At 44.6% G+C, this 26,146-nt stretch overlaps 1 protein-coding gene across 10 annotated transcripts in view; it reads left to right on the top strand.

Annotated features, from left to right (window-relative positions):
* mef2d (myocyte enhancer factor 2d) overlaps nt 1-26,146 on the top strand; it is a 65,513-nt gene that overhangs the window by 28,384 nt on the left and 10,983 nt on the right. For 5 of the 10 annotated variants that reach the window (XM_041852816.2, XM_041852815.2, XM_041852814.2 and 2 more), the window contains exons 2-8: nt 3,806-4,178; nt 6,400-6,603; nt 14,903-15,040; nt 19,080-19,287; nt 21,499-21,555; nt 24,738-24,916; nt 25,578-25,607. In XM_041852816.2, the coding sequence (XP_041708750.2) occupies nt 4,125-4,178; nt 6,400-6,603; nt 14,903-15,040; nt 19,080-19,287; nt 21,499-21,555; nt 24,738-24,916; nt 25,578-25,607 (870 nt within the window). In that variant the 5' untranslated portion in view covers nt 3,806-4,124. Of the gene's footprint in view, nt 1-3,805; nt 4,179-6,399; nt 6,604-14,684; nt 14,820-14,902; nt 15,041-19,079; nt 19,288-21,498; nt 21,556-24,737; nt 24,917-25,577; nt 25,608-26,146 lie in introns of all 10 variants that reach the window. The other 5 variants (XM_041852817.2, XM_041852811.2, XM_041852812.2 and 2 more) reach the window with 4 other exon arrangements.

Here is a 26,146-nt window from a genome sequence, read left to right as displayed (position 1 = left end):
CATTTTTTACGCAATGTGGCTGACGCAACAGATCAGAACGTTTAGCTTCAAATGTTGATCAACTATTAGGCTATTTCTTCACATTATAAGCGCCGCAATGAGCACATGGTAGTAGGCTATAAGCGCGAATGTTCCATTAGCGGAAAACACCATTATCAAAAGTGACCGCAAATGCAATTATGCATGTAATGCTTTTATTATAAAGGTGCATTTTTATGGTGAAAATTATCTTCCCCAAACTTGAAACTCATGCGCAGCTTATGTATGCCAGGCTGGTGGTGAGGGCCCTTCCTTAGTTAATGCACTCGGTGTCCCAGTCTGAATTACACCATTGAAAATTTGCCCTAGCCCTCTCTACACTAAGTTATTTGGCCACTTTAGTTGTGATACAAACCTTATTAAACATATAGGCCTATGGGCTAGGCTACATGAGGTGTGCGACTATGATTAGAAAAAGTAGCAAAAAAAAGGCATTGTTTCTTATGCTGAGGATCGTTTACAAGTGATAATATATAATTCACAAGTGATTGTCACCCATCAGACTATTCTTGTTAATCTTGTCTTTACATATACTAAATAATATATTTGTGAAATTTGTTTTGATTTAGAATGGACTATTATCATGCACCTGTATCGTAATAGGGACAGCGGGAAAAAATACATGTCATCTATGCACTTCAATAGCGAATGGAGGATGCTTTTCCCCGTGGTTTATTTTCATGCCAGACCGGTAGGCTATACTCCTTTTGTAAATATAAGCAATGTGCTTAATATTAGGAAAGTTGAAAAATAAATATAGTAGGCCTAGCCTATAGAAAGCTGATCCTCCTCTTTTTAGTAGAGGCCATCACTCTGTTTTCTCGCGCAATTGCCTAGCCTATTGAAATGTTGCGCAACATGAGCTCATGGACTCTCATGAAGTGTTTGATTAGATTTTCAAACACATTTGCATTGATGTCAGAGTGATTAGAGTGCTGAGTACCAGGCAGTTAGCAAGTTTGGTGGGCTACAAATGACCATCAGCAGCATCAGAGATTGGAGAAGCCTAATTACCATGACTAAACGGTCACGTGGAATTTGACTGCTTTCATGACACGTGACCGCCGGTGTGGCGGTAATATGGTCACCGCAACAGCCCTACTTGTGCCTTGAAATTCCATTACCAAAAACCCTCATATCTTGAAGAAATGTTCTTATTTATCTCCCTCATGAGGAGGGAGGATAATGAAATTGAACAGAAGAAACAAGTAAAGGAAGACCTACCAATTAGTTGTAGTGTTTTTACTGATATCAACTTTGTTTATTAATTATTAAGTGATTCAAACTCGTAATTCTGTTACCAAATCGTTAACCGAATTACCGAAAAATCTGTAATGGAATTGCTGCAATTGAATTGGCTACAATGGGAAATCATAGTAGTCACAAACCACAGGTCACCTGCTACTGTCCTCCCTTCCACTGTTTTTTTCTTTCTTTCTGTCATCTGGTGGTCAAAGCAAGACTGTTAAAACAGTATGGACAACCCCTCCCTCTCACTCACTCACTCACTCACTCACTAACTCTCCCTCTTTCTCTCGCTCTCCCTCTGCCACATTCTCTTTCTCCAGTTAATGTCACGTCCATTTACTGTAACAAGCATCCTCACCCACTGGGCACCGACCAACATCGCACGTCCATGGATGTTGAAATTTGGTCAGTCTGCCCTGGCCGGACCAAATTTCAACCAATCATACATGTCTATGTTTCACAAGTTTGGACAGTACAATAGACCAAGTAGAGAACAGTACAGTAAAGTAAAGAAGTAGAGTACAGTACACTTGTAGAGTACAGTATAATTTAATGTACTGAACGTATCTACTTTACTGTGCTCTGCTCTGCTGTACTGTACTGTACTCGACTCTACTGTGCTGTACTGTGATGTCCAAACTTGTGAAACATAGACGTCTATGATTGTTTCAGATTTGGTCTGGTCCGGACCAACCAAATGTGGTCTTGTTTGGGGGCGCAGCTCATTACAATAATAGCCAGTGTGTAGAATAATACCCAAATATGCAAAAGGAGGATGTTGCATATTTCTACCTTTTTGTGTACCTATTCAGGATACATTACCATGAAGAGAATGATATTCACATCCATAATTATGCATTTCTGTATAGTACAGATCAGGGACTCATGATGTAATTCCGTTACCGTAATTCTGTTACCAGATGTAAATCCACTTCACCTACTGTAGTTCAATAACCAAAATATATATATTTTTAAACTAAAGGTGTCATGTCATAGCTGACACCCTGTTCTTTCTGCAGACATCTTTGAATCTTAATCGGAGCAGATATTTAAGAGTTTTTGGAAAACTTTGTCGCATAAAACACTGAGGGAAATTTTACAGTAATTATGTTACCAAACTTTGCATCTGCACAGTTCTTCCACTAAATGTGTTTTTCTTAAATGTTCTGTGTAAATTGTTCAAAGTAGTCCTTGTGCATTAAGTTGTATGGTTTGTTAAACTTTGAAAGTGAAAAATCTCAAAGCGTAATTCCGTTACCGTGGAAATGCCCTAATACAACCCCCTCCATATTTTCCATGTAAAACGAGAGCTGAAGCTGCCTCTAGTTCTTTTGTTAGGGCTTTCTTTTTAAGAGAACCATTATGACATGCATAACCCCCTTTTCTCAGACTTCTCCCATTGTCCTGCCTCCAAGCCAAATACGTAGTGCATAATTCATGAAGAACTCATTGCCATAGTGAAGGCAATTGCATCAACTAAAAGCAAATGTGTGGTCCGTGTCCGTGCACACACCGACACACAGAATCCGTTCTATCACGTCATTGTTTGTTTTTTATTGTAATGGAAGCAGAGCAGGCATTAATCAGGGGGTGGTTTCACTGTTCTCTCAGGTAAACAATGTGGGTGATGTAGTGTTGAAAGTGTACTCAAGGCTTTCCAGATGCACTCACTCTCTAATGCAGTGACTCGGCTCCCACTGTCATGTGGGTGTGTGAATAGTACACAGTCTGGATGTATATATAGAGAGCTATTTTTAAGGCTGAACCACAAATAGTAGTAGTGGGGCTTAATTAAAATGGTCCATGCATCTGTTGCCATTCCCGGGTTGCGGTCTGCTCGTTCATTCATGAATTCATATGCACACATGTACTCTGCACTCTCTCATTTGCCGTCTCTCTTTTTGCTGTTACAAATTGCTATACATTAGAAAAAAAGTAATAATAAATCCCTGTTTAGTTAAAGGGGCAATCTGCAGTTGCTACACCCACTTTTGGACTAATTTAATTTATACTGATATATGTATTGATTCTTAAAGAATATAACTTTAGAAATGCCTCATGAGCTTAGTTCAACTGTCACACCCCATCAGAACCCAAAATATAAGCTTGTTTTACTCCAATGTTTGTAAACATTATAAATGTAAACAAACACTGTACAGCCTAAAAACATGGTTAAAACGATAATTTTGATTATTATAGATGGTCAGTCCCCCCGAGGGGCTCCCGCAGTGCGCGCCAGGCTCACTTGCCCCCATGGGAGACACTAACCCCAAGAGAAGGGTTCCCCGTCCTTCAGTTCCCCCCCGCTGCTGCGGCTGCTCTTTCGAAGCGTGCTTCTAATTTGTCCGAGAGGAACCCTGACTTAAATGCATCGCTTTGGTTTCTCTGTCGAGTACTGTGGAGGTTTAAAGGCTAAGACAATTGTTGATTTATGAAGGACGTTGGCAGGAATGGTACATGAACAATACCTCTAATTCCTGAATCTCATACTGATCCAATGCTCTCTTCTATTTTCCAGGAGTACCTGCAGTAAAGAGGGGAAGAGGATCCTAATTCAGAGGACCAGTGGATGACCTGCCTGCTGTACAGACCATGATCTGAAGGCCCCGCCACGTGGCCCCAGACTTTCTTCTTCATTTTTTTCCTGCAGGGGTAAGAGTTCCTAGAGCAGCTGGCTCAGACAGGTGGAGCGGAGGGAGATAGAGAGAGTGTGTAAGAGAAAGAGTGTGACAGCCAGGAGCCTAGTCGGCAACAGTGCCCACCAACGACCTCCACAGGACAGCCGTGCCCTCCGACCCCGCCACGCCCCCCGCCCCTCCCACCGCCAGACCGGAACCATGGGAAGGAAAAAGATCCAAATACAGAGGATCACAGATGAACGGAACAGACAGGTGTGTGTGTGTGTGTGTGTGTGTGTGGATTATGTTTCTTTGTATGTAAAAACTCTTATCATGCCTATGACTACACCAGTATTGTTCCAAGACCATGAAAGGGTAAATGAGCCAACCGGTTAATGGGCTTTGGTTGATTGAGCTTATTGAGTCATGGATGTGATGCCTCTGCCATCCCCCCAAAAAATCCCTGGCTGAGTAAAACCTGAGTGTTTTAGACACTAGGTGGCCTGAGATCCTGCAATCATCTTACATTTCTTCTGTTAAATCTTTACGGATGCCCATTTTCATAGAACAGCACACACACAGACTCAAAATGCCTCAGGCATTCAAGCATTATGTTGATTCATCATTCAAGAAAAGTTGAGAGAAATATTGGTGATCCATCATCCTACTAGATGTTGATTACAAGATACTGTCAATAGCACAATTGGATTGGCCTTGTCCCCAAGGCTATGGACTCTGACTGAAATTCAACAGCATATGAAATACATGTTGTGAACAGAGAGCTTTAGAACCACTAATAGTTGACATAGTAATGGATTATTAACTGAACGCCGAATGCTACAGAGAGCATGAACACTCCTGAAACAATGCAGGTGCAGAAAGTAGAGCAGCTGGGGAGGTTGTGGTTGTCACTGTGGCTTCCTCCTCTCCTCGCCACACAACCACACTCATGCGAGGACACGGTAATGAAACAACTCATCCCTCTCATGGAGGATGTCTTGTTCTGTCGTTCGTTGCCATTGGTTACTTGCAATTCTATTCTTAATGTCAATTATGTTCAGCTTGTTTATCCTGGCATTCATGTCGAAGGAAGGATCAAGACTAATTATTGTCGAAGACTCGGTGTACCTCACGCCTCCCACAAATCAGAGTATTTCTCTTCATAATAAACAGGCGTATAATTGGTTATGAAAATCATTGGAATTGTATTGTTTATCAGCTCTGTGAGCCTGGCTTGCCATTGTCCTCGCTGAACTTTCTTCCCCTTGTTTCTGTGTGTGTGTGCGCAAGGAGATGATTGTGTGAGTGTGTGTGATGGGGTTTGAGGGAGGGGGTGGTAGGCGGTTGCCCATGGATACGACCCCGATATAATTTGATTTGTGGCAGCGGGAAGCAATGAGTGAGCAAGAACAAGGCAGGGAGAGAAAAGGAGGAAAAGGAGGGAGAGAAAAGAAAATGAGAGAGACGTAGACAGTGAGAGAGAGAGACGTAGACAGTGAGAGAGAGAGAGACGTAGACAGTGAGAGAGAGAGAGACGTAGACAGTGAGAGAGAGAGACGTAGACAGTGAGAGACGTAGACAGTGAGAGAGAGACGTAGACAGTGAGAGAGAGACGTAGACAGTGAGAGAGAGAGACGTAGACAGTGAGAGAGACGTAGACAGTGAGAGAGAGAGACGTAGACAGTGAGAGACGTAGACAGTGAGAGAGAGAGACGTAGACAGTGAGAGAGACGTAGACAGTGAGAGAGGGAGACGTAGACAGTGAGAGAGAGAGACGTAGACAGTGAGAGAGAGAGACGTAGACAGTGAGAGAGAGAGAACGTAGACAGTGAGAGAGAGAGACGTAGACAGTGAGAGAGGACAAGGAGAGAACACAAGCTGGCTCCTGCCCCACAGAGAGGTATCAGTATAACATGGGGGTGCTCAAGCAATTATAGAGGGAGAGGGGAGATGGAGAGAGTGAGAAAGAGAGAGAGCGAGCAGTTGAAGGTCTCACATGGCAGCTGTAGAACCTGCATGTGTGGTTCCTTTCCGTGCATCTGCTTCCTCGTGCGCCTCTCTGATCCTGTCTACAGCAAAACAAACAAATTCAAATCCCTCATTTGCATAAATGCCTCACAATACCAAGGGAGTGGTAATAAACAACACCACAACACACTGCAGGACCTCATTCCTGTTGTCACCTTTAATTAGCTCTCTGTAGTGTCTTGTTTGTTCACACATTGGCTGTTCTCTAAGAGACGTATTTAATTACTGTTATTGATATATTCCCTCACACTTTTATTACGTTTAACCTATTATTATACAGTACCAGAAATTCCTTCACTTTTATAGTATCGCTAATGTTATTTTTCTTCCTCTTTCCTTCTATGCCAAATATCCCCCTCCCCTTCCCAATATCACCTGCCAATCTCCCCCCCCCTCCCCCACAACATCCCTTCTCTACCACCCTCTAATATACCCCCCCATACCCACACCATCCCTCCCCTCCCAGGTGACGTTCACCAAGAGGAAGTTTGGCCTGATGAAGAAGGCCTATGAGCTGAGTGTGCTGTGCGACTGTGAGATCGCCCTCATCATCTTCAACCACTCCAACAAGCTGTTCCAGTACGCCAGCACCGACATGGATAAGGTCCTGCTCAAATACACAGAGTACAACGAGCCCCACGAGAGCCGAACCAACGTCGACATCATGGAGGTAATGGAGGGGGGAGAGAGGAGGAGGGAAGAGCAGGGAGGTGTTACTGTGTAATTCCCTGCAGGAGATGGTGAACAGGGTGGTTGTGTGTTTTGAGGTAGTGGGGGAGATGGGGGAGAGGGGAAAGGTGTTACAATATGGTATTTTAGTACAGTGCCATGGAGGAGAGGCGGTAATGAAATGGCTCGCTGTGTTTCATTTTGTTTTTACAGCCGTGGTTGTAATATAGTTGTAATTTGGTCTAATAAGGTCATAATATGCTAGTTTTTAAGGTAGTTTAGATTTGATAACACTTTATTTTATGGTTTGCCTATAAACTGATTTTGCATTATAATTTTTTAAAACATTTTGTTAATAAATTAAGTTGGCAATATTTCTGGAGTGTTTGATTATTTATATTTGATAACAGGCCCATGTGACCTGATGTGATGTTTTCTTGATATCAGGAGCTGTTTTATGTTTGACTACCACCACTCTGGTCTGGAGGAGCGCTTTCAATCCATAGACATCAGGTCTTCATTTATGTAGCAGGAAAAATGATGTTTTTACTTTCTCTTTTCTTTTTTAGGTAACTGTTCGAGTTTTCAAGATCGCTTTTTTAGTTTCTTGTGCTTTTCTCTGTTGAATCCTTGGTTGAATCCAGAGTTGTCTGGATGTTGTGTTTGTCATAGCCAGAGTAGATGAATATAAACACAAGCTACAAGCCTTCATCATTCATTCCTCTTAAAGCAAATGTATAGTGAGAGAGAGAGAGGGAGGGAGTGAGAGGGCAGCTACAGTATCTTCCATGACATTATCTCAGAGAGAGAAGGAGACAGATCGAGAGGGAGAGAGGGAGATGGAGAGGGCAGCTAGCATGGGCCGGCTCTAGAAGGCCCTAAATGTACACCAGTGTGCTGTGGACAGATTACAGGCTCGTGTGGGGCCTGTTCCAGTATCCATCCAGGCCTGGCCGGCTGCCTGGTGCCTGGGATCATGGAGGGAGGGCAGAGGTAGGGACAGCTGGACCTGCTGTCACCACCCCCTGGCCTTGGCCGGGGCTCCAAGGCCACTCCAACAAAAAGCCTCCGGTCCCCCTGGAACCACTCTGTCACAAAATGGAGGGCTGCATGAAGGAGGAGGAGCATAGAGATAGTTTTCTATATAGGGAATGTGAATGAGGTTACATTGAGCGAATGAGTGGTCAAGGGATATCTTTTGTTCACCAACATGGATGTGCGGTTTAATTTATATACCTTGATAAAGGTTTCCTCATGGAGTCATAACAAATGGGAAAATACGTTTTTAACTGGCTATTTAAATATTTAAATATTAACTTACCATTTTATAATTTATATACAGTGAAGCCTTTTCGCTCTATGAAGACCATGTCACTGGATCATGAAATACTTGCTACAGAAGTTGCAGCTGTCCATTACCACGTGGAGTAACTGAGATGGCATTCAGAGTGTAAATGAGTCTCTCTCGCTCTCTGTCTCTCTCTCTCTCTCTCTCTCTCTCTCTCTCTCTCTCTCTCTCTCTCTCTGTCTCTCTGTCTGTCTGTCTGTCTGTCTGTCTGTCTGTCTGTCTGTCTGTCTGTCTGTCTGTCTGTCTGTCTGGCAGAGGTGAAGGCTTTCAGTGGGAGAGCTACATGGAGCTCCAGTTGCAGATGGCTCTTAAGTGTGTGTGCTAGTGTGCTGTGGCAGGGCGTTTGGCCACTCCGGGCCACATTAGCTCCACTGGCTGTGTGTGTGTATGCCTCTGTGTGTGTGTATGCCTGCCTGTATTTGTGTGTAAGCCTTCATGTATGTGTGCATGCGCCTGCTCTGCAGTGGCCCGTGAGAATGCCTCATACAATATTCAGGCCAGATGAGAGCCTCAGTGCGGGAGTGTGTCACTGCCTGCATCCATATGAGGGTTCCCCAATGCATCTCCATCTCCTTTTGCAAGCCTCAGGCCCAGAGGCAAACCACTGTTCTGCTGCCAATCCCCAGACCGCTTGTTTAGTTTCATCTGTATTGTGTAGCGAGGGTGAGCAGGGAAAGAGGAGGAGAAAGACGGAGGGAGAGAGAGAAGAGGGGCTCTGCCTCCCCGCGTCTCTGAATTATGGAGTTGGATGCAGTCACGCACACACACTTAGTCATACGTTATGCTTACTATATACCCTACGCACTCACACACACACCGCACACACACACACACACACACACACACACAGTACATTAATATACACACACATAAATATACAGACCCAATGCTCAAAAGCACTCATACTAACACTGAAATGTGTATACATACATACACACTCTCTCTCTCACACACACACACACAGACACACTCACAGACACACTCAATATTCTTCACACAGTTAGGCATTCCTTCACTCTAGTACACGGCTGGGTGGTGATGCATATGTACACACACAGCCTCTCTCTGTGCTGCACGTGTAGTGTGTGTAGTGTGTGTGTGTGTGGGCAGCCTGCCTCTACTGCCAGGACGTGTTAATCCGCTTGACTGCAGATCCCAATCAGGGGCGAGGGAAGGAAAAGCGAGGGAGAAAGAGCTCTGAAGGAGGAGGGAGATGAATAGCCAGGGAGAGGAGAGAAGAAGAAGAGGGGGATGCCCTTTTTCTTAAGCAGCTCAAGGAGGAAGGTCTTCCCACAGCATGGCTTAAAGACTTTGTCACTGCCCCGATTCAAGGTCACGGTGAGAGGAGCTCCTCACGACACGCACCACAAAACAGCACTTGGCAAGATTCCCCCTAAGTAATTGATTCCAATTAGAACAATTGCCCAACACTTTCCGATATGGAGGCCCACCACCAAAGGGGGTTCTGGGTAGAGGCCAGGGTTCTGGGTAGAGGCCAGGGCCCTTCAGAACTGTCCTATCACGATGCTGATGGTTCCCTAGGAGGCGGGCCTCCCTCTGTTGGCCTGACGATGCTCCCTCCCCGGGACTAATCCCGTTTTGCCATGTCAACCAAATTCCTGGGACGTCCCCTAAGACCTGTCATATCCCAATATCCTAATCGGGACAGGACAGGGTCAATGGGGGCTTCTCCTTATCACGTGGCCTCCAAAGGTCACATGACGCACCATGATCGCCATGGAGACGGTAATAGGTTTTATGATGATGCACCAGGGTGTGATGGTAAATGGCATCAAATCAGATTCCGTTTTTTGTTTTTGTTAAACAGGCACTTAGTCTGCATCATGTTTGTTGTTGTTGCTGTCATTAGCATTTATTTATTCATCACGGCAAGCTAAATAAATAGTGTGATTTGATGCCTGAGTTGAATTGAATCTCAATATTTTAAAGAGCTTATGCAGCATTATGCCCATTTTAGACAGACTGTTAAATACAACAGGATGTGATTGCTCGGTCTCTGATACAGATCATATGGTCCTCCTCATAGGCATAAGTACACTGTCATCCTATGAAGCAAGCACAGGACGAGCTGCTATCTGACATCCGACATCCGGCAGATTCCAGACCATCCATATCCATTGAGGGCATAGTCCGCTACCTCTGTACTCTGAGGAAGCAAGCAATCGGCCCCTCCTGAGATGGTGTGATAGAGATAGAGGGGGTCCATTAACCACATGTATAAGTAATAACACCCACCGCTGGCCATTGTTATAATGGTGGGAGACATTCTTCAGGGATGTACTACTGTCAAATGAATGAGGAGGATAGAGCAGGACAGAGCCGCTATGGCCACTCAGTTTCCCCGATGCTGCCACGTTAGTGATGTGTTCTTTGGCAGCCCAGTAGTGTAGCAAGCAGAGGCTTTAGTTGTGCTCCATCAGGATGCCCTGGGGGGCTCCATGTACCTGAATGCGGGCAACTGCAAATGGGAATTGACATTACATTCTGCCTTTATGGACAAGGGCCCCGGCCCGTACTGCTCACCACATACATCCATTCTAAAGAGAGAGAGAAAGGTAGAATTGGAGAAAAGGAGAGATGGATGGCATTGTGAGAGCAAAAAGTAGGATGGGAAGCTGTGGGAATAGGTCAAGAGAGCAAGAGGGAGAGCAGGTCAAAAGAAGACAGGGGTGAGGAGAGAGATGGATAGACAGGAGATGGAGGGAAGGAGGAGGCAGGATATGAGGATAAAGGAGGGCAGCAAAGGAGAGCTTGGGGAGAATAGGAGGATGACGTGAGAGGACTGTATGGATCGATTATAAGATCTAAAGAGAGAAAGAGAACTGGATATAAATGGATAGAGTGAAAGAGAAGAGGGTGAAAGGTGATGGAAAGCGAGAGATACCGATGGAGAGCTGAAGACCGAAAGAGAAAGACCGAGCGACCGCGAGAGAATGAAAGTGAGAGCGAGGGAGAGCAGAAGATGACGAGAGTGCCAGAGGGGGAGGGGCAGGGAAGCTCACAGCCCAGCCAGCCAGACTGTGCTGCTCTGCAGGGGAATCTTACCCTGGCAACACAATAGAGGGCAGCACTTGAAAGAGTGTGCCAGCGGGGGAGAGGTGCAGAGGGACCGGTGAACAGATGGAGCTGACTGAGAGACAAGCTGATCAGCTGACCGACTTCTGCCTGTGTGTGTGTGTGTGTGTGTGTGTGTGTGTGTGTGTACCATTATATAGGACTGCCAGGTCCTATTGTCAGGGTAGTTTTGTATGTAGCGATTTTAGGTTTTTGTTGACAGTCTGCTGCATATGTCCATGACTCTACCACGTCCCCGAACAGAGTTTTGTCATTGTCAGTTTTTAGCTTTTTAGGTCAGCACACACACAGATCATGTTTTCCATGAACAGTGCAGAATAAACAGTATGGTGGCTGGACAGTGTCAGTAAGTTCTAGTGTCTAATTTAATCAGTGCACTGATTTGAATTTATATGCCTGAACAGAGAAATCGGGTACTGATGAAAGAATCATCCCCATGTGGGTGGAATGTATTTCATACTGTGTGTAAAAATATGAATATAATATATATTATGGATATCATACTATATATGATGGATAATAATATTGGCATCATATTTAAAGTTAATTTGATCTGTATTGGGGGGTTTAGCTCAGTAAACCTGGATTTAACTTCACAGTTTGGTAGCTAATGACTGCATTAGTCATTTTACATCTTTTATTCTCTCTGCCTCTCAGCTTGGCATTGAATTTCATGGTTTTGAGTCATCCTCTCTACACAGAGAACAGTGATCGTCCCTAGTGGGTGTCCTAGAGAACATCCACTTATCTGGTCATCAAATCTCCATCAGGCAGCACTCACTGTATGGTGGATAATAGTCATCTTTCTGCCACACAATACTTTAGATACCCATTTATTTGTGTTGGTTTACCTAAATACACATTCCCTTTTGCATATACAATTGAACAGAATAGTACATCTGTCATGTAAAATAATTTGCCACTCTCTAGGTTAGAGTCCATTTTGCTAGTGTTGGGATCTGGTTTGCTGTTTGGTCCAGATCCCACTGGCAAAGCTACTTACAGTAAAGCTTGTTTTCAGAATAATCTCAAAATAAGACCCTTTCCACTGTACATTAGAGCTGAAATGGCCTGACTACTTTAGCTCTGTGGCTGGCTAACACCATGGTGTGCTTCCGTTTCACCCCTTACCCTTTACTTCGCTCTGGCTTTTGTTGGCGTGACGCTTCACACCAATTTAGAGGTGCTGTTGATTATCATACAGCAAGAGTGTAGTAGTAGTGTTCTTTAACAATATGCAGCATTACAATTACTTTGCAAGTTGTACAGAGATGTCGACCAGGTAGCCTAATGACTAGATCGTTGGGCCAGTAACCGAAAGGCCGCTGGTTTGAATATCTGAGCCAACAGATGAAAAAATATGTTGATGTGCCTTTAAGCAAGGCACTTAACATTAATTTGCTCCAGGAGCGCCGTACTACTATGGCTAACCCTGTAAAACAACTAATTTCACTACATCTAACTGGTGTATGTGACAGTAAAACATATCATCTATAGATATATTTCTATATTTTTTTGTTGTTGAAAATGTTAGTCATTGTCCAGTAATACAGTGGCTTTCAACCTGGAAATAAAATGGATTTTTTGGGGGGTTTGTATAATTTCATTTACACAACATCCCTACCACTTTGAAGATGCAAAATATATTTTTCTTGTGAAACAAACAAGAAATAAGACAAAAAAACAGAACTTGAGCGTGCATAACTATTCATCCCCCCCAAAGTCAATACTTTGTAGAGCCACCTTTTGCAGCAATTACAGCTGCAAGTCTCTTGGGGTATGTCTCTATAAGCTTGGCACATCTAGCCACTGGGATTTTTGCCCATTCTTCAAGGCAAAACTGCTCCAGCTCCTTCAAGTTGGATGGGTTCCGCTGGTGTACAGCAATCTTTAAGTCATACCAGATTCTCAATTGGATTGAGGTCTGGGCTTTGACTAGGCCATTCCAAGACATTTAAATGTTTCCCCTTAAACCACTCGAGTGTTGCTTTAGCAGTATGCTTAGGGTCATTGTCCTGCTGGAAGGTGAACCTCCGTCCCAGTCTCAAATCTCTGGAAGACTGAAACAGGTTTCCCTCAAGAATTTCCCTGTATTTAGTGCCATCCATCATTCCTTCAATTCTGACCAGTTTCCCAGTTCCTGCCGATGGAAAAACATCCCCACAGCATGATGCTGCCACCTCCATGCTTGGGATGGGGTTCTCGGGCTGATTAAAGGTGTTGGGTTTGTGCCAGAGATAGCGTTTTCCTTAATGGCCAAAAAGCTCAATTTTAGTCTCATCTGACCAGAGTACCTTCTTCCATATGTTTGGGGAGTCTCCCACATGTCTTTTGGCGAACACCAAACGTGTTTGCTTATTCTTTTCTTTAAGCAATGTATTTTTTTCTGGCCACTCTTCCGTAAAGCCCAGCTCTGTGGAGTGTACTGCTTAAAGTTGTCCTATGGACAGATACTCCAATCTCCGCTGTGGAGCTTTGCAGCTCCTTCAGGGTTATCTTTGGTTTCTTTGTTGCCTCTCTGATTAATGCCCTCCTTGCCTGGTCCGTGAGTTTTGGTGGGCGGCCCTCTCTTGGCAGGTTTGTTGTGGTGCCATATTCTTTAAATTTTTTAATAATGGATTTAACGGTGCTCCATGGGATGTTCAAAGTTTCAGATTTTTTTAAATAACCCAACCCTGAACTGTACTTCTCCACAACTTTGTCCCTGACCTGTTTGGAGAGCTCCTTTGTCTTAATGGTGCCGCTTGCTTGGTGGTGCCCCTTGCTTAGTGGTGTTGCAGACTCTGGGGCCTTTCAGAACAGGTGTATATATACTGAGATCATGTGACAGATCATGTGACACTTAGATTGCACACAAGTGGACTTTATTTAACTAATTATTTGACTTCTGAAGGTAATTGGTTGCACCAGATCTTATTTAGGGGCTTCATAGCAAAGGGGGTGAATACATATGCACTCACCACTTTTGAGTTATTTATTTTTTAGACATTTTTGAAAAAATTTATTTTTTTCATTTCATTTCACCAATTTGGACTATTTGTGTATGTCCATTACATGAAATCCAAATAAAAATCCATTTAAATTACAGATTGTAAATATACAAAATAGGAAAAACACCAAGGGGGATGAATACTTTTGCAAGGCACTGTAACTCCTTATTTCAGACATCTTTGTTGATTTGTGTAGAGTAGACCTTTAAAGGTGGTTAGCTTTGAAACGATGGTCATAGATGTTGTAAACACTGGCATTGACCTTCCTGGAACGGATGGATGAAATATTATCTGAGGCTCAGAATCATGTTATTGGTCTTGTTCGAATGCTATCACTGTTCTTGACCCAAATTGATATCCTTTTCTTTATCATTATTAGAATTTAAATGGTGGTACAGTCTGGTGTCCCGTGTAGCTCAGTTGGTAGAGCATGGCGCTTGCAAGCCAGGGTTGTGGGTTCGATTCCCACGGGGGGCCAGTATGAAAAAATATATGCACTCACTAACTGTAAGTCGCTCTGGATAAGAGCGTCTGCTAAATGACTAAAATGTAAAATGTAATGGGTGTTGTTGACAAAATTGTGCGTGAAAATGAAATGTTTCCCCCTCATCCTCCTTCCTCTGCTTCTTCCTCCTCTAACTGCTTCAGACGTTGCGAAAGAAGGGCTTTAACGGTTGTAACAGCCCCGAGCCGGACTGCGATGACTCCATCGACCAAAGCCCGCTAAACGACGACAAGTACCGCAAGAACGAGGACCTGGATATCCTGTTCAAGCGCTATGGCGTGAGTACCATCGTCCTCTCGTCACGTTCTCTAACCTACCTCTCTCTCCTCTCTCTCTCCGTTGTGGGAACGAACGGACCAAGGCTCTGAACAAGAAAGAGCATCGGGACTCAGAGAGCCCAGACCCCGAGGAGCCCTTCTCCCTCACCCCCCACACTGAGGAGAAATACAAAAAAATTGACGAGGAGTTTGATAAAATGATGCAGAGCTATAGGCTGTCAGTGAGTACCGTGAGCTGTACCGTAACTGCTGTGTTACCGGACCGGACTGGATTTTACCCAGAGCCGGTTGCAGACAGCAACCCAAATACTCACAGAGCACCCCACCACCCCCCACTCCCCTCCATCTCTCACCCACCTCTTTACCCACAATCCCCCTCTGATCGTGTGTGCCCGGGCAAGGAGGTCGGGGGGAGGAGCTCAACAGTCTGATTGGAGAGTGGTCACAACCAACCATTTAGGAAGTCATCGTAAAGGCTTCATAAACATGACATAACATGTCTCAGGAATCAGTCATAAGCTATTGACAGTTTTCATAAAGACTACATAAAAGTGGCATATGATGATGCCATGGCAAACGGGGCATAGCACATTCAAAGCAATACTTCTCATTATGCATTGTCACCACTTCGTTAGAGTGAGAAAAATTTGCACAAATTAATGCTTTTAAAGGGCGTTAGTTTTACAGATAAAGTGTGACCTTCTAGGTTCGGATAGGTCGTTCCTCATTTTCCAGGGTGTTTGTCAGACACTCTCCAGGGCTGCCTTATAATTGGCACGCTGCCACAGTTTATCGGCCCTTTATTCCTCTCTCTGGTGCCAATTTTTAATGATTCATTATTTTCCACCAGGTCTCAATAATGCCATTAACGTCAGTTTAATGAGGAGCACTCAATTTACAACCAGGCTTCCTGTCTGATCTGGCCTCCCTATTGGTCACGATGGATGGGACTTTGTCTATCGAGTTCCCGTCGGGCCAATGTGAAGGACTTTACTGCTCACAGGAGGAGCTGAACTGGAGATATACACACCTATCCCTGACATAAGTCCTGGTTTCTTAGAATGTATTATGCAACATGTACTACAATGTATTGCATAATCTGTATTATGCAGGATATTGTCACTAAGACAAAAAATCCAATGGTGATGGAAAGGTTTTGTTATCCAAAACTGATAATATTATCACACACCCAACCACTCGCTTACATTACAGCAGCGGTTCAGCAAAAAAGTTGAATGTCTCTCTATCGAATCAATTCAGTGAATACCGCTTATCCTGCATTTAACCTAAGCCGTATCTCCAACACTTTGGTGTTTGTGGTGAGCTGAACTGGTGTTTATGGCTCGTAAAAGCATTTCTGAGTAGAAAGAAGAAGAATAGAAATTAATCTGCCACCCCTTGGAGAGTGTAGCTCCCGCCCCAGTCGATTGGAAGCCTGCACTGGCTTTGGCCCCCCATCCCCCATCTTGCCCGGCACACCTTTCACAGGGCCTACTGTAGCAAACGGAAGCATACAGCACCAATCTCCCCAACAGCATCATAATCCACCAACATGACAGCTAGGGGGCTGGGATATACACGCTTAATCCCACTCGTACTGCAATCCCCGGAGGCGAGTAGAAAGCACTAGGGGAGCATGGGGAGACTAGCCAGGCTAAGCAGTCTATAGGCATGTACAGGATTATAACGCAAGACTGGAACTTGGCCATTGGTGACACAGCGGATTTAGCTGCTCAGATTTAAGTGATGTTCCTTGATAGTGTTTTCAATGTTATGTGTTTCCTGTTGTGTTTGTTTGAAATAGGCTGTGACTGTCAGACATTTTTTACTAAAAAGAGAGACAAATTTGACCTATTTCTCTGTTTATTGAAATTCTTAGAAATCTTCAAAGCACTCATTTTCCCTCCTGTATTCCAACAATACTAAGAGAAAAAGCTGAGCATTCTTTTTGTAAAACGATTCAATCTAATTGTATTATACAGAGTATTCACTGGTGAGATCAACATTGTAGTCAAATGTCAAGGACCTTTAAAGGTCAACCGAACGCTGTTTGAAAGTTGTTTTTGTGGTTTTAATCCATCACTGCTAAACAAATAGGATGAGACGTTCCCTAAAGTTGAAAGGGAAACTTTCAAAGGCTTCTAGGACAAGAGGGAGGGAAGGAAAGTAGAGCATGAGTTTAATTCATTCTGATACCCTCGCATCTAGGAAATACACCAATGTAGAGCTCCGCTGAGAAAAATAGGTTCGTTTTTTGTTATGCTGTTGTAGAAGGCCTTGAGCTGCCTTCAACGAACCCACTTAGCCCGAGGAAAAGCTGAAAGACTATTATTTATCCAATATGATTCATTTTCGGGCCTTTGTAATGCCATGTACTTGACACAACGAATGAGTCAGTCCACTCTAGTATTAAGATTATGCACACTGACAGTTATCTGACCTAACATAGCAATACCACTGCATAACTTGTTATCCAAGAGACATCCGTCCAAACGGCACACCACAGCACAGTTTAGTGTACATCAGTGTAGTATTAAACAGTGTTTTAATGAGTATACGATAAGTGTGTGTAGGAAGTGCTGTCCCAGTGCTGTATGCTCCACGTTTCCACACCTCTGCCCCCTCACACTAACCCAACCATCCATCCCTCCACCCATCCATCCCTCCCTCCTCTCTGCCTGGCCAGTGTGCAGTGCTGCAGTGCTGTAACCTGCTGCCTTATATTGTAGACTACCTCCCCAGACGCCAGACCTGCCCACCAGCATGCCCAGTAGGCTCACCTGTTTGGTCTTTCTATGTCTTTCTCTGTCTCTCTCTTTATCTCTCTCTCTCGCTTTCTCTCTGTGTGTCTCTCTCTTCTCGTTCTCTCCCGTCCCCTCCCCTCTCTCTCTCTCTCTCTCTCTCTCTCTCTCTCTCTCTTTCTCTGCCTCTCTCTATCTCAGTTTCTGGTGATCTGGGATTTGAGACATCTCTATTACTGCGGAGTCCAAGGCAGATTGGTTTTGTCTCCATAGTCCCCTGAACATTCTCGCCATATACAGCATATTGAGTGAAGTTGTGTACGTGACATGACAGCCTCGCAGGTCTTATGGGTCAGAGTAGCTACAGCACTAGTGACAGCCCTGGATGCCTTTCTGTCTTTACATTACCAAGCACTGTTGTTGTTCGTCACTATAACAAGATAATGCAGACACAGACTAATACTCAGTCTACTGAAATACTAATAAAGAAAGGAAAAGGTTACACTCAGTCTCCACATTGACAAATGGTGTGTCACAAGAATGACAGGACTATTATCAGATAATGACAGATATACTACAAAACACACAAGTCTCCCCTGCTCCCATCTCTTCTACTGTATAACATCACACATACATCCCAGATGGAAAGTTGTGGAATGCACTGTATGCTAACGGGAAGGAAGGTCGATATGATGGACAGAGTAGAGCATCTTCTTCCTCTCTTTAAACTGGGTCCCACTCAGCACATGCAGTACCAGGCCACGCTTGGCCCATATTCTATAAATAGAGGCCCTGCCTGCTTTCTGCCATGATGAGGAACAGGGTGAAATGGGTTACAGGCAGAAGAGGGGACAACCCTGGTCTGGGTCCTGTCTCTGACTAGGACCTGGTGTTGGGCTGGGTCACACAGCTAGTATTATTTAGCTGACTCAGGACCTGTTCAAAGCTATTTGCTAACTACACTTCTTATACTTTGAGAAAGCACTCCTTGATACTTTAGAGAACGTTTTAGTGACTAGTTATATACATTTTTAAGGGTGAACGTTTACTTCCAGGTAAAACTAAGCAAATTAGCAGTCAACTTCTCAGGTAGAGGCTACATATCAGATACTCAAAGTTCCATGCTCTGTGCAAAAATAAAAAAATAAACCGACAAAACATTCTGACTTTTTCTCCGATAGTTTCTCTTCAATTTACCCTGCAATTAAAGATGCTATAAGGGGTCATGAGATGTATAATGTGATGTACAGTATGACATGTCACCAATAACCAATGCAATAACAATCCCATGTAGCTTCTATGATGTACACATAACCTTGCATGTGATCTGAAAGCAAACACTTTTTCAGCTTCTTGTTTCCACAAGTCACTTGCATGCTAATGAATCCTGTGCGTTAGTATGTGTGTGTGCTTGTGCGTGCACATGCTTCTGAGAGTGTGTCTTAGTGTCTGTACCATTATACATGTGCCCATCGTGCGTGTACATTTCTAAGCCCCTCCTCTTCCTGTTCTCCTCCAGTCAGCCGTCCCACAGCCCAACTTCTCCATGCCCGTCACGGTGCCGGTGTCCAATCAGAACTCTCTCCAGTTCAGTAACTCTGGCGGCCTGGTCACCACCTCCTTCGTCACCTCCACCCTCACAGACCCCCGGCTGCTGTCACCACAGCAACCAACTCTCCAGAGGACCGCTGGGTCTCCAGGGTTACCACAGCGACCGGCCAGCGCAGGTAAGGAACAGAGTGGACAGTGGTTAATGGTTGATATCAGCACAAGTTCAAGTTTTATTTGTCACATGCACAAGTACAGTGAAATGCTTAACTTGCAAGCCCTACCCAACAGTGCAGTAATATTGAAAAAATGCATTATCAAAATAGTATAACTAATAATACAAAATACAAAAAATACAAAACACGAGAAATAAGAGAGGAAGCTATATACAGGGTCAGTGCCAGTACCACATTTACAATGTGCAGGGATACTGGAGTATTTGAGATGTACTGTACATGTAGGCAGGGATTAGGAGAAAGTGACTGGTAGCAGGATACATTAATAATAATAATAATAATAATAATAATAGTAAACAGTATGGCAGCTGTGTGTGTGTGTGTGTGTGTGTGTGTGTGTGTGTGTGTGTGTGTGTGTGTGTGTGTGTGTGTGTGTGTGTGTGTGTGTGTGTGTGTGTGTTTGTGTGTGTGCATGAGTGTCAATGTAGGCGTGATAGGCGGATTATACACAACATTAGGAACACCTGCTCTTTCCATGACAGACTGACCAGATGAATCCAGGTGAAGGCTATGATCCCTTATTGATGCCACTTGTTAAATCCACTTTTAATCCGTGTAGTTGAAGGGGAGGAGACAGGTTAAAGAAGGATTTTTAAGCCTTGAGACAGTGTATGTGTGCCATTCAGAGGGTGAATGGGCAAGACAAAAGATTTAAGTGCCTTTGAACATGGTATGGTAGTAGGTGCCAGGCGCACCGGTTTGTCTCAAGAACGGCAACGCTGCTGGGTTTTTCACGCGCAACAGTTTCCCGTGTGTATCAAGAATGGTCCACCACCCAAAGGACATCCAGCCAACTTAACACAACTGTGGGAAGCATTGGAGTCAACATGGGCCAGCATCCCTGTGGAATGCTTTCGGCACCTTGTAGAGTCCATGCCCTGACGAGTTGAAGCTGTTCTGAGGGCAAAATGGGGTGTGCAACTCAATATTAGGAAGGTGTTCCTAGGGTTTGGATTACTCTGTGTACATGTAAACAGGGCTGAAAAGTGACTGGTAGTAGGAATATATAAATACGTATGGTAATATACTAGTGGCAATATATACATGTAAACAGGAGTAATAGTGACCAGTAGCAGGTTAAATAGATCAATACTAATGGTAATGGCAATCAATAATCAATTAACAGCAGTGTAGTGGTAGTAATAGATCTAATCAATAATCATTTTAGCAGCAGCGTAGGTGTGAGGGAGAGCAGTAGTTGATAGCCATTTAACAGTCTTCTGGCCAGGGGATATAAGCTTTGGTAATTTTTCAGGCTTTTCTCAGACACCGTCTGGCATGTACTTCCTGGATTGCTAGGAGCTCACCCCCAATTATGCACTTGGCTGTCTGCACCACCCTCTGTAGGGCTTTCCTGTCGAGGGTGGTGCAGTTGCCATACCAGACAGTGATACAACCAGTCAGGATGCTCTCGATGGTGCAGCTGTAAAAGTTCCTGAGGATCTGAGAGGCCACGTCAAAACGTTTCAGCCCCCTGACGGAGAAGACATGTTGCCGTGCCTTCTTCACAACTGTTATGGTGTGAGAGGACCATGTTAAGGAACTTGAAGCTCTTGACCCTCTCCACTACGGCCCCGTCGATGTAGATGGGGGTGTGCACCCACCCTGGTTTCCTGAAGTCCACAATCAGCTCCTTGGTCTTGCTGACGCCGAGGAAGAGGTTGCTGTCTTGTCACCACACTGCCAGGTCTCTGACCTCCTCTCTGTTAGTGAACAGGCCTACCATCGTTGTGTCGTCAGCAAACTTGATGATGAAGTTAGTTGTGCGTGGCCACACAGTCGTGGGTGAACATGGAGTACAGGAGGGGGCTAAGCAAACACCCCTGGGGGGTCCCCCTGTTAAGGGTCAGCATGGTGGAGGGATTGTTGCTTACTCTTACCACCTGGAGTCTGCCTGTCAGGAAGTCCAGGATCAAGTTGCAGAGGGAGGTGTTCAGTCCCTGGGTCCCGAGCTTGGTGACGAGCTCGGAGGGCACTATGGTGTTGAACGCTGAGCTGTAGTCGATTAAACAGCATCAATGTTATACAGTGTTATGGATTCAGCATTATTCATGTTCTTCATGTTTTCTTAGCAATTCTTACCATTCAAATCAACTCGTATGTACAACTTGTCCTTTACAACATGGCCGCCGTCTTCTGTTCTTCCTTCCACAGGTGCTCTATTAGGAGGTGAACTGAACAACTCCAACGGAGGATGCCCGAGCCCAGTTCGTAAGTGACGTCTACTTCTGCTAAAATGCCTAGTTGTGTTTGAGTAGTTTTTACTTAGCAAATAAGATGATACCATATACACAGTGAACTGCGTCTCTCTGTTGTAGCTGTGACAATAGATTAATAGCTTGTTAGTTTTTACCCAACATGGCTTTCCTTGATTTGATGGGAGTTGTGGGTTATAGTAAAGCATAAAAGGTGTATGGATTACACTTTGGGACAGACTCCACTGTTTGATGGCAGAGAAAAAGATGTCAGGATAGCTGGTGGATGGCAACAGCCACACACACTGACACTGGCACTTATGTACTCAAACACACATACACATACACACACACCTGTTGGCCAGCGACAGCTGAGGGTCACAGGAAAGCCGCTTGTAAATAGCCCAGGGGGTTGATGGGAAAGAGAACGAGAGAGAATGAAAGACTGAGGGAAAATGGGAGAAAGAGAGGTATAGCGAGACATGAATGACATGAACACTCTGGCCTAACACCGTCTCCTCACCCCCCTTCATCTGTCTCCCCTGAACCCGCTTTCTCCCTCTCGCTCTCTCTCTCTCTCTGTCCTTCTCTCCCTCTATCGCAGCTGTTCCCGCATGTCCCCCCCCTCCCTTTCCACACACACACTCCAATCCCCCCTGGTTCAAACTGTACCTTGTCTTGGCAGAGCCATCTCCTCAGAGGTGACTTTGACACTGGCCAGAGCCTCACTTCTAATCTAATTCCTCTCAGCATACAGTCATAGGTAGATGACAATATTATCAGATATTGTGCTACAACATCTTCCCCAAAAGCTGAATGGCTGTATTATTGTATTGATAAGAATATGCTTTTCTATTTGTGACTAAGGCACTAAGCACCAAATCTTAACTTATATTTTGTGAGCATAGGTTCGGCTTTCACATTGATATCAATGAAAGACTCGTACGACAATGAGTTACACACTCATATCTCAAGTTTCAGAATCAGACCCAAGTCACAGTCATGGAACAGGGAACACAGTAGTCACAATGTATTTCTCTCTCTAAAGTGGGGTTGTCTCAGTAACCCTCCAGTGCAGTAAACAGAGCGGTGGTCCCAAGACACAGCTCAAGTGACTCACCCTGCTAGCCCGCTGTCTCTCTCTCTCTTCCCCCTCCTCCCTCGTTCTCTCCCTCCACATCCCGTCCTCCTCCCTCTCGCTCTGTCGTTCTCAGCTGTTGAACACAGGCCCAGGCTCTGGGCTCAGGGAATGTCACCATTGACGTCACCCGGCATTCCTGAGATTCCCACGCCCGACACTGGGTAATAGGAGTAGAGCCTGGGAGAGAGAGCACACCACACACACACACACACACACACACACAGAGGTACATACACACACACAGGTATACACTAAAACACATATGTTGATACATACATACAACACATAAATACTTAGAAACATACATGAGCATGTTCTTACACAAACACATGCATGGATAAACATTCACATAGACACATAATGAGTGTGAATTCTTACACACTAGAGCCCTGTTGTTCAAAGAGCCCAGGGCAAGGGGCCAACAACAGACAAACACACGTTCTTTCTCCTCCTCCTTCTCCCTCTGTTGCTGGGGTAGATGAGTGAGTGTCCAGTTTCTTAGAGGAAGGATTGAGTGAGTGTCTGTGTCTGCTAGGTCGGGTACAACACAAAAAGCCACCATCGCCCTGTTCCACTTTTACCCTTGGTTGTGGCTCACACACTATTCCCATCCCAAAACACCTCAATACAAAGTAACCACTGGCTGCCCAGAGTTCTCTATCCAGTTGTGAATGGCGTGAGCGAACTTATGATAACTGTTACGCATTGAGTTTATGTTTAATGGAAGTAGTGTGTTATTGGTACTGCTGACACAAATGAGTCTGGAACAAACAACATAATTCTGTCCTTGTCACCCGTCAGTGTGTACGTTTGTGTGTGTGTGTGTGTGTGTGTGTGTTTGTAGGTGTGTGTGTCTGAACTGAAGTATGTGTGAGTGAGATGAAACGATGTCACATGCTGGTAGCATCTGGGACACGTCATGGAGCAACTTTTATCTGCTGTCGCAGAACACTGCCCAGCTCTAGGGAGTGTGTGTGCGTGCGTAGTTGTGTGTCTGACTGTGTGTCTGCCCGCAGTATGTGTGCGTGTCACTTTGTGTCTCTCTCTCTCTCTCTCTCTCTCTCTGCTCTCTCTCTCGGTCTCTCTCTCTCTGTCTCTCTCTCTCTCTCTCTCTCTCTCTCTCTCGCTCTCTCTCTCTGCTCTCTCTCTCTCTCGCTCTCTCTCTCTCTCTCTCTCGCTCTCTCTCTCTCTCTCTCTCTCTCTCGCTCTCTCTCTCTCTCTCTCTCTGTCTCTCTCTCTGCTCTCTCTCTCTCTCTCTCTCTCTCTCTCTCTCTCTCTCTCTCTCTCTCTCTCTCTCTCTGCTCTCTCTCTCTGCTCTCTCTCTCTCTCGCTCTCTCTCTCTCGCTCTCTGCTCTCGCTCTCTCGCTCTCTGTATGTGTCTACTGTCTGTGTTTGCCTGGTTGTGTGCCTGAAAGTGCTGGGAAAGTCCCCCGCTCCCCCATCCACACAGTGAGCCTGTCTTTCTTTGAGTCAACTGCTCCTTTTAACCCAGTAAGGGGAAGTCAGCCTGACGGTCTGTCCCATGGCAAGAAGGAATGCTGTTGTCTGAGTAGCTTGATGCTGTCCCAGATTAACACTGCTCACCATTGAGCCGTTCGATGGAAAAAGATGGACCTTCTGAAATAAACATTTGAAACCAAAACGACACGTACGCTGTTTGATTTGTAAACAATTAAAATATGAGAGGTATGTATGTATTATTGTGTCTTGTGACTCAACTCAACACATTTAGGAGGATGTCTACAGTAATAACAACGTTTTGTTCCTCTTAGGGGTGTGTCACATGACGTGACCTGAAGTGGACTGTCTGAATGTTGACATAGGGATGACGTAGGGTTGACATAGGAGTGACATTACTCCTGTAGTGAAAATATATGAGGTTTTGTTAATAGTGTTAGTATAATGTGTGAAAGGGTCAAACAAGTAATGTTTACAGATTCATACTATTATTCACAGTGTTACATTTGTCCTACAGTAAGGGAGAGGCATACACACAACCACTCCATCCATTCCTTAACACAATATTAATATCTCCTCTCCGTCTCCCTCTCAACCAGCGAACGGCTACATCAGTGCCAGGGCCTCCCCCGGCCTCCTCTCCGTCTCCAACGGCAACAGCCTGGGGAAAGTAGTCCCGGCCAAGTCTCCACCTCCGCCCAGCCCTCAGATGGTGAACAGCCGCAAGCCTGATCTCCGGGTCATCACCTCCCAGAGTGGCAAGAACCTGATGCAGCTGGTGAGCCACAGAGAGATCCACTATGGGAGCCCTACTGGCCCAAACTGAGTCTGTTGTTTTCTCACGTTGATAAATACTTTATTGGTGTCCCGCCAGTCACAAAACAATGGGGTGCTGAATCTTTATGAATCTCTGTTCCTTCTGAGATAAACATTTAATACCAAAACGAAGCGAACGCTGTTTGATTTGTAAACAGTTGAAATATGAGAGGTATGTATTTATTATTGTGTCTTATGACTCAACTCAACACATTTAGGAGGATGTCTAGAGTAATAACAACATTTTGTTCCTCAGAGTGGTGTCCCTCGGAAGTTCACATATTTTTCTACAAAACAGATGCTGAGTCATTGTTATTAGTTTATAAAGTAATTAATAGGACAGCAATTATAGTAAGATTAAATTAAAACGTTGATTTTGGCACCACTCAAACTTGAGTGTGGCTTTAGACTGTGCTAAGGAAGGATCACGTTATAATTACCATTCTAAATTTGATATTTTCGTGAGTGCATGATAAAGTAGCCCCCCAGACGCTGATCTGAGTTCAGTTTTCCATTTCCCCTTAATGAGCCCAATGGTTAAGGTTAGGATAGGGGGCGGATCCTAGATCAGCGGGTTAGTACAAAGCTGTAACCCGTGTTCTCTATCCTACTGCCCCCTGCAGACCGATGAGGAGCTGGAGTTGGTGAGTGAGGTGAATAGAAACTCCTCCTAGACTTGACTGTGGTTGCTGTGTCAACACTGTGGTCTCACAGGCATGAGTGTCCTACTGATATACTGTCATACTGGTATATTTGTAGATCATTAGTATACAGTACTTACAGTGCAGTATCAGTCGAATAGTAGCACAGTACAATGTATGTTTTAGCATAGTGTGTAGCCATTTATACATACTATGTGTGGTGAATCCAAAATGGACTAAAAGCTCTCTCAGTGAATGCATTGTATGTATCTTGGCATGTGCATGGGTCAACTCCATGTGTGTATAATCCATGTCGGGTAGAGCAGGAGGAGGTCATAGTGTATAGGCTACAGTACTCTCTGGAGTGTGTGTGTCCATTGACTAGGACAAACAGTTACAAGGTGACACCTATGGCACAATGACCTCCACCCCTGGAGCATCTGTGCCCCGACTCACACACTTATCACCACACACCAACACACACACACACTCATCACCACACACCAACACACACACACACACACACACAATCCCTTTATTGCTCGCTCTGG

The sequence above is a fragment of the Coregonus clupeaformis genome, chromosome 17 (assembly GCF_020615455.1).
Source record: "Coregonus clupeaformis isolate EN_2021a chromosome 17, ASM2061545v1, whole genome shotgun sequence".
Taxonomy (NCBI): Eukaryota; Metazoa; Chordata; class Actinopteri; order Salmoniformes; family Salmonidae; genus Coregonus; species Coregonus clupeaformis.
This window is presented reverse-complemented; position numbering and strand designations above follow the sequence as displayed.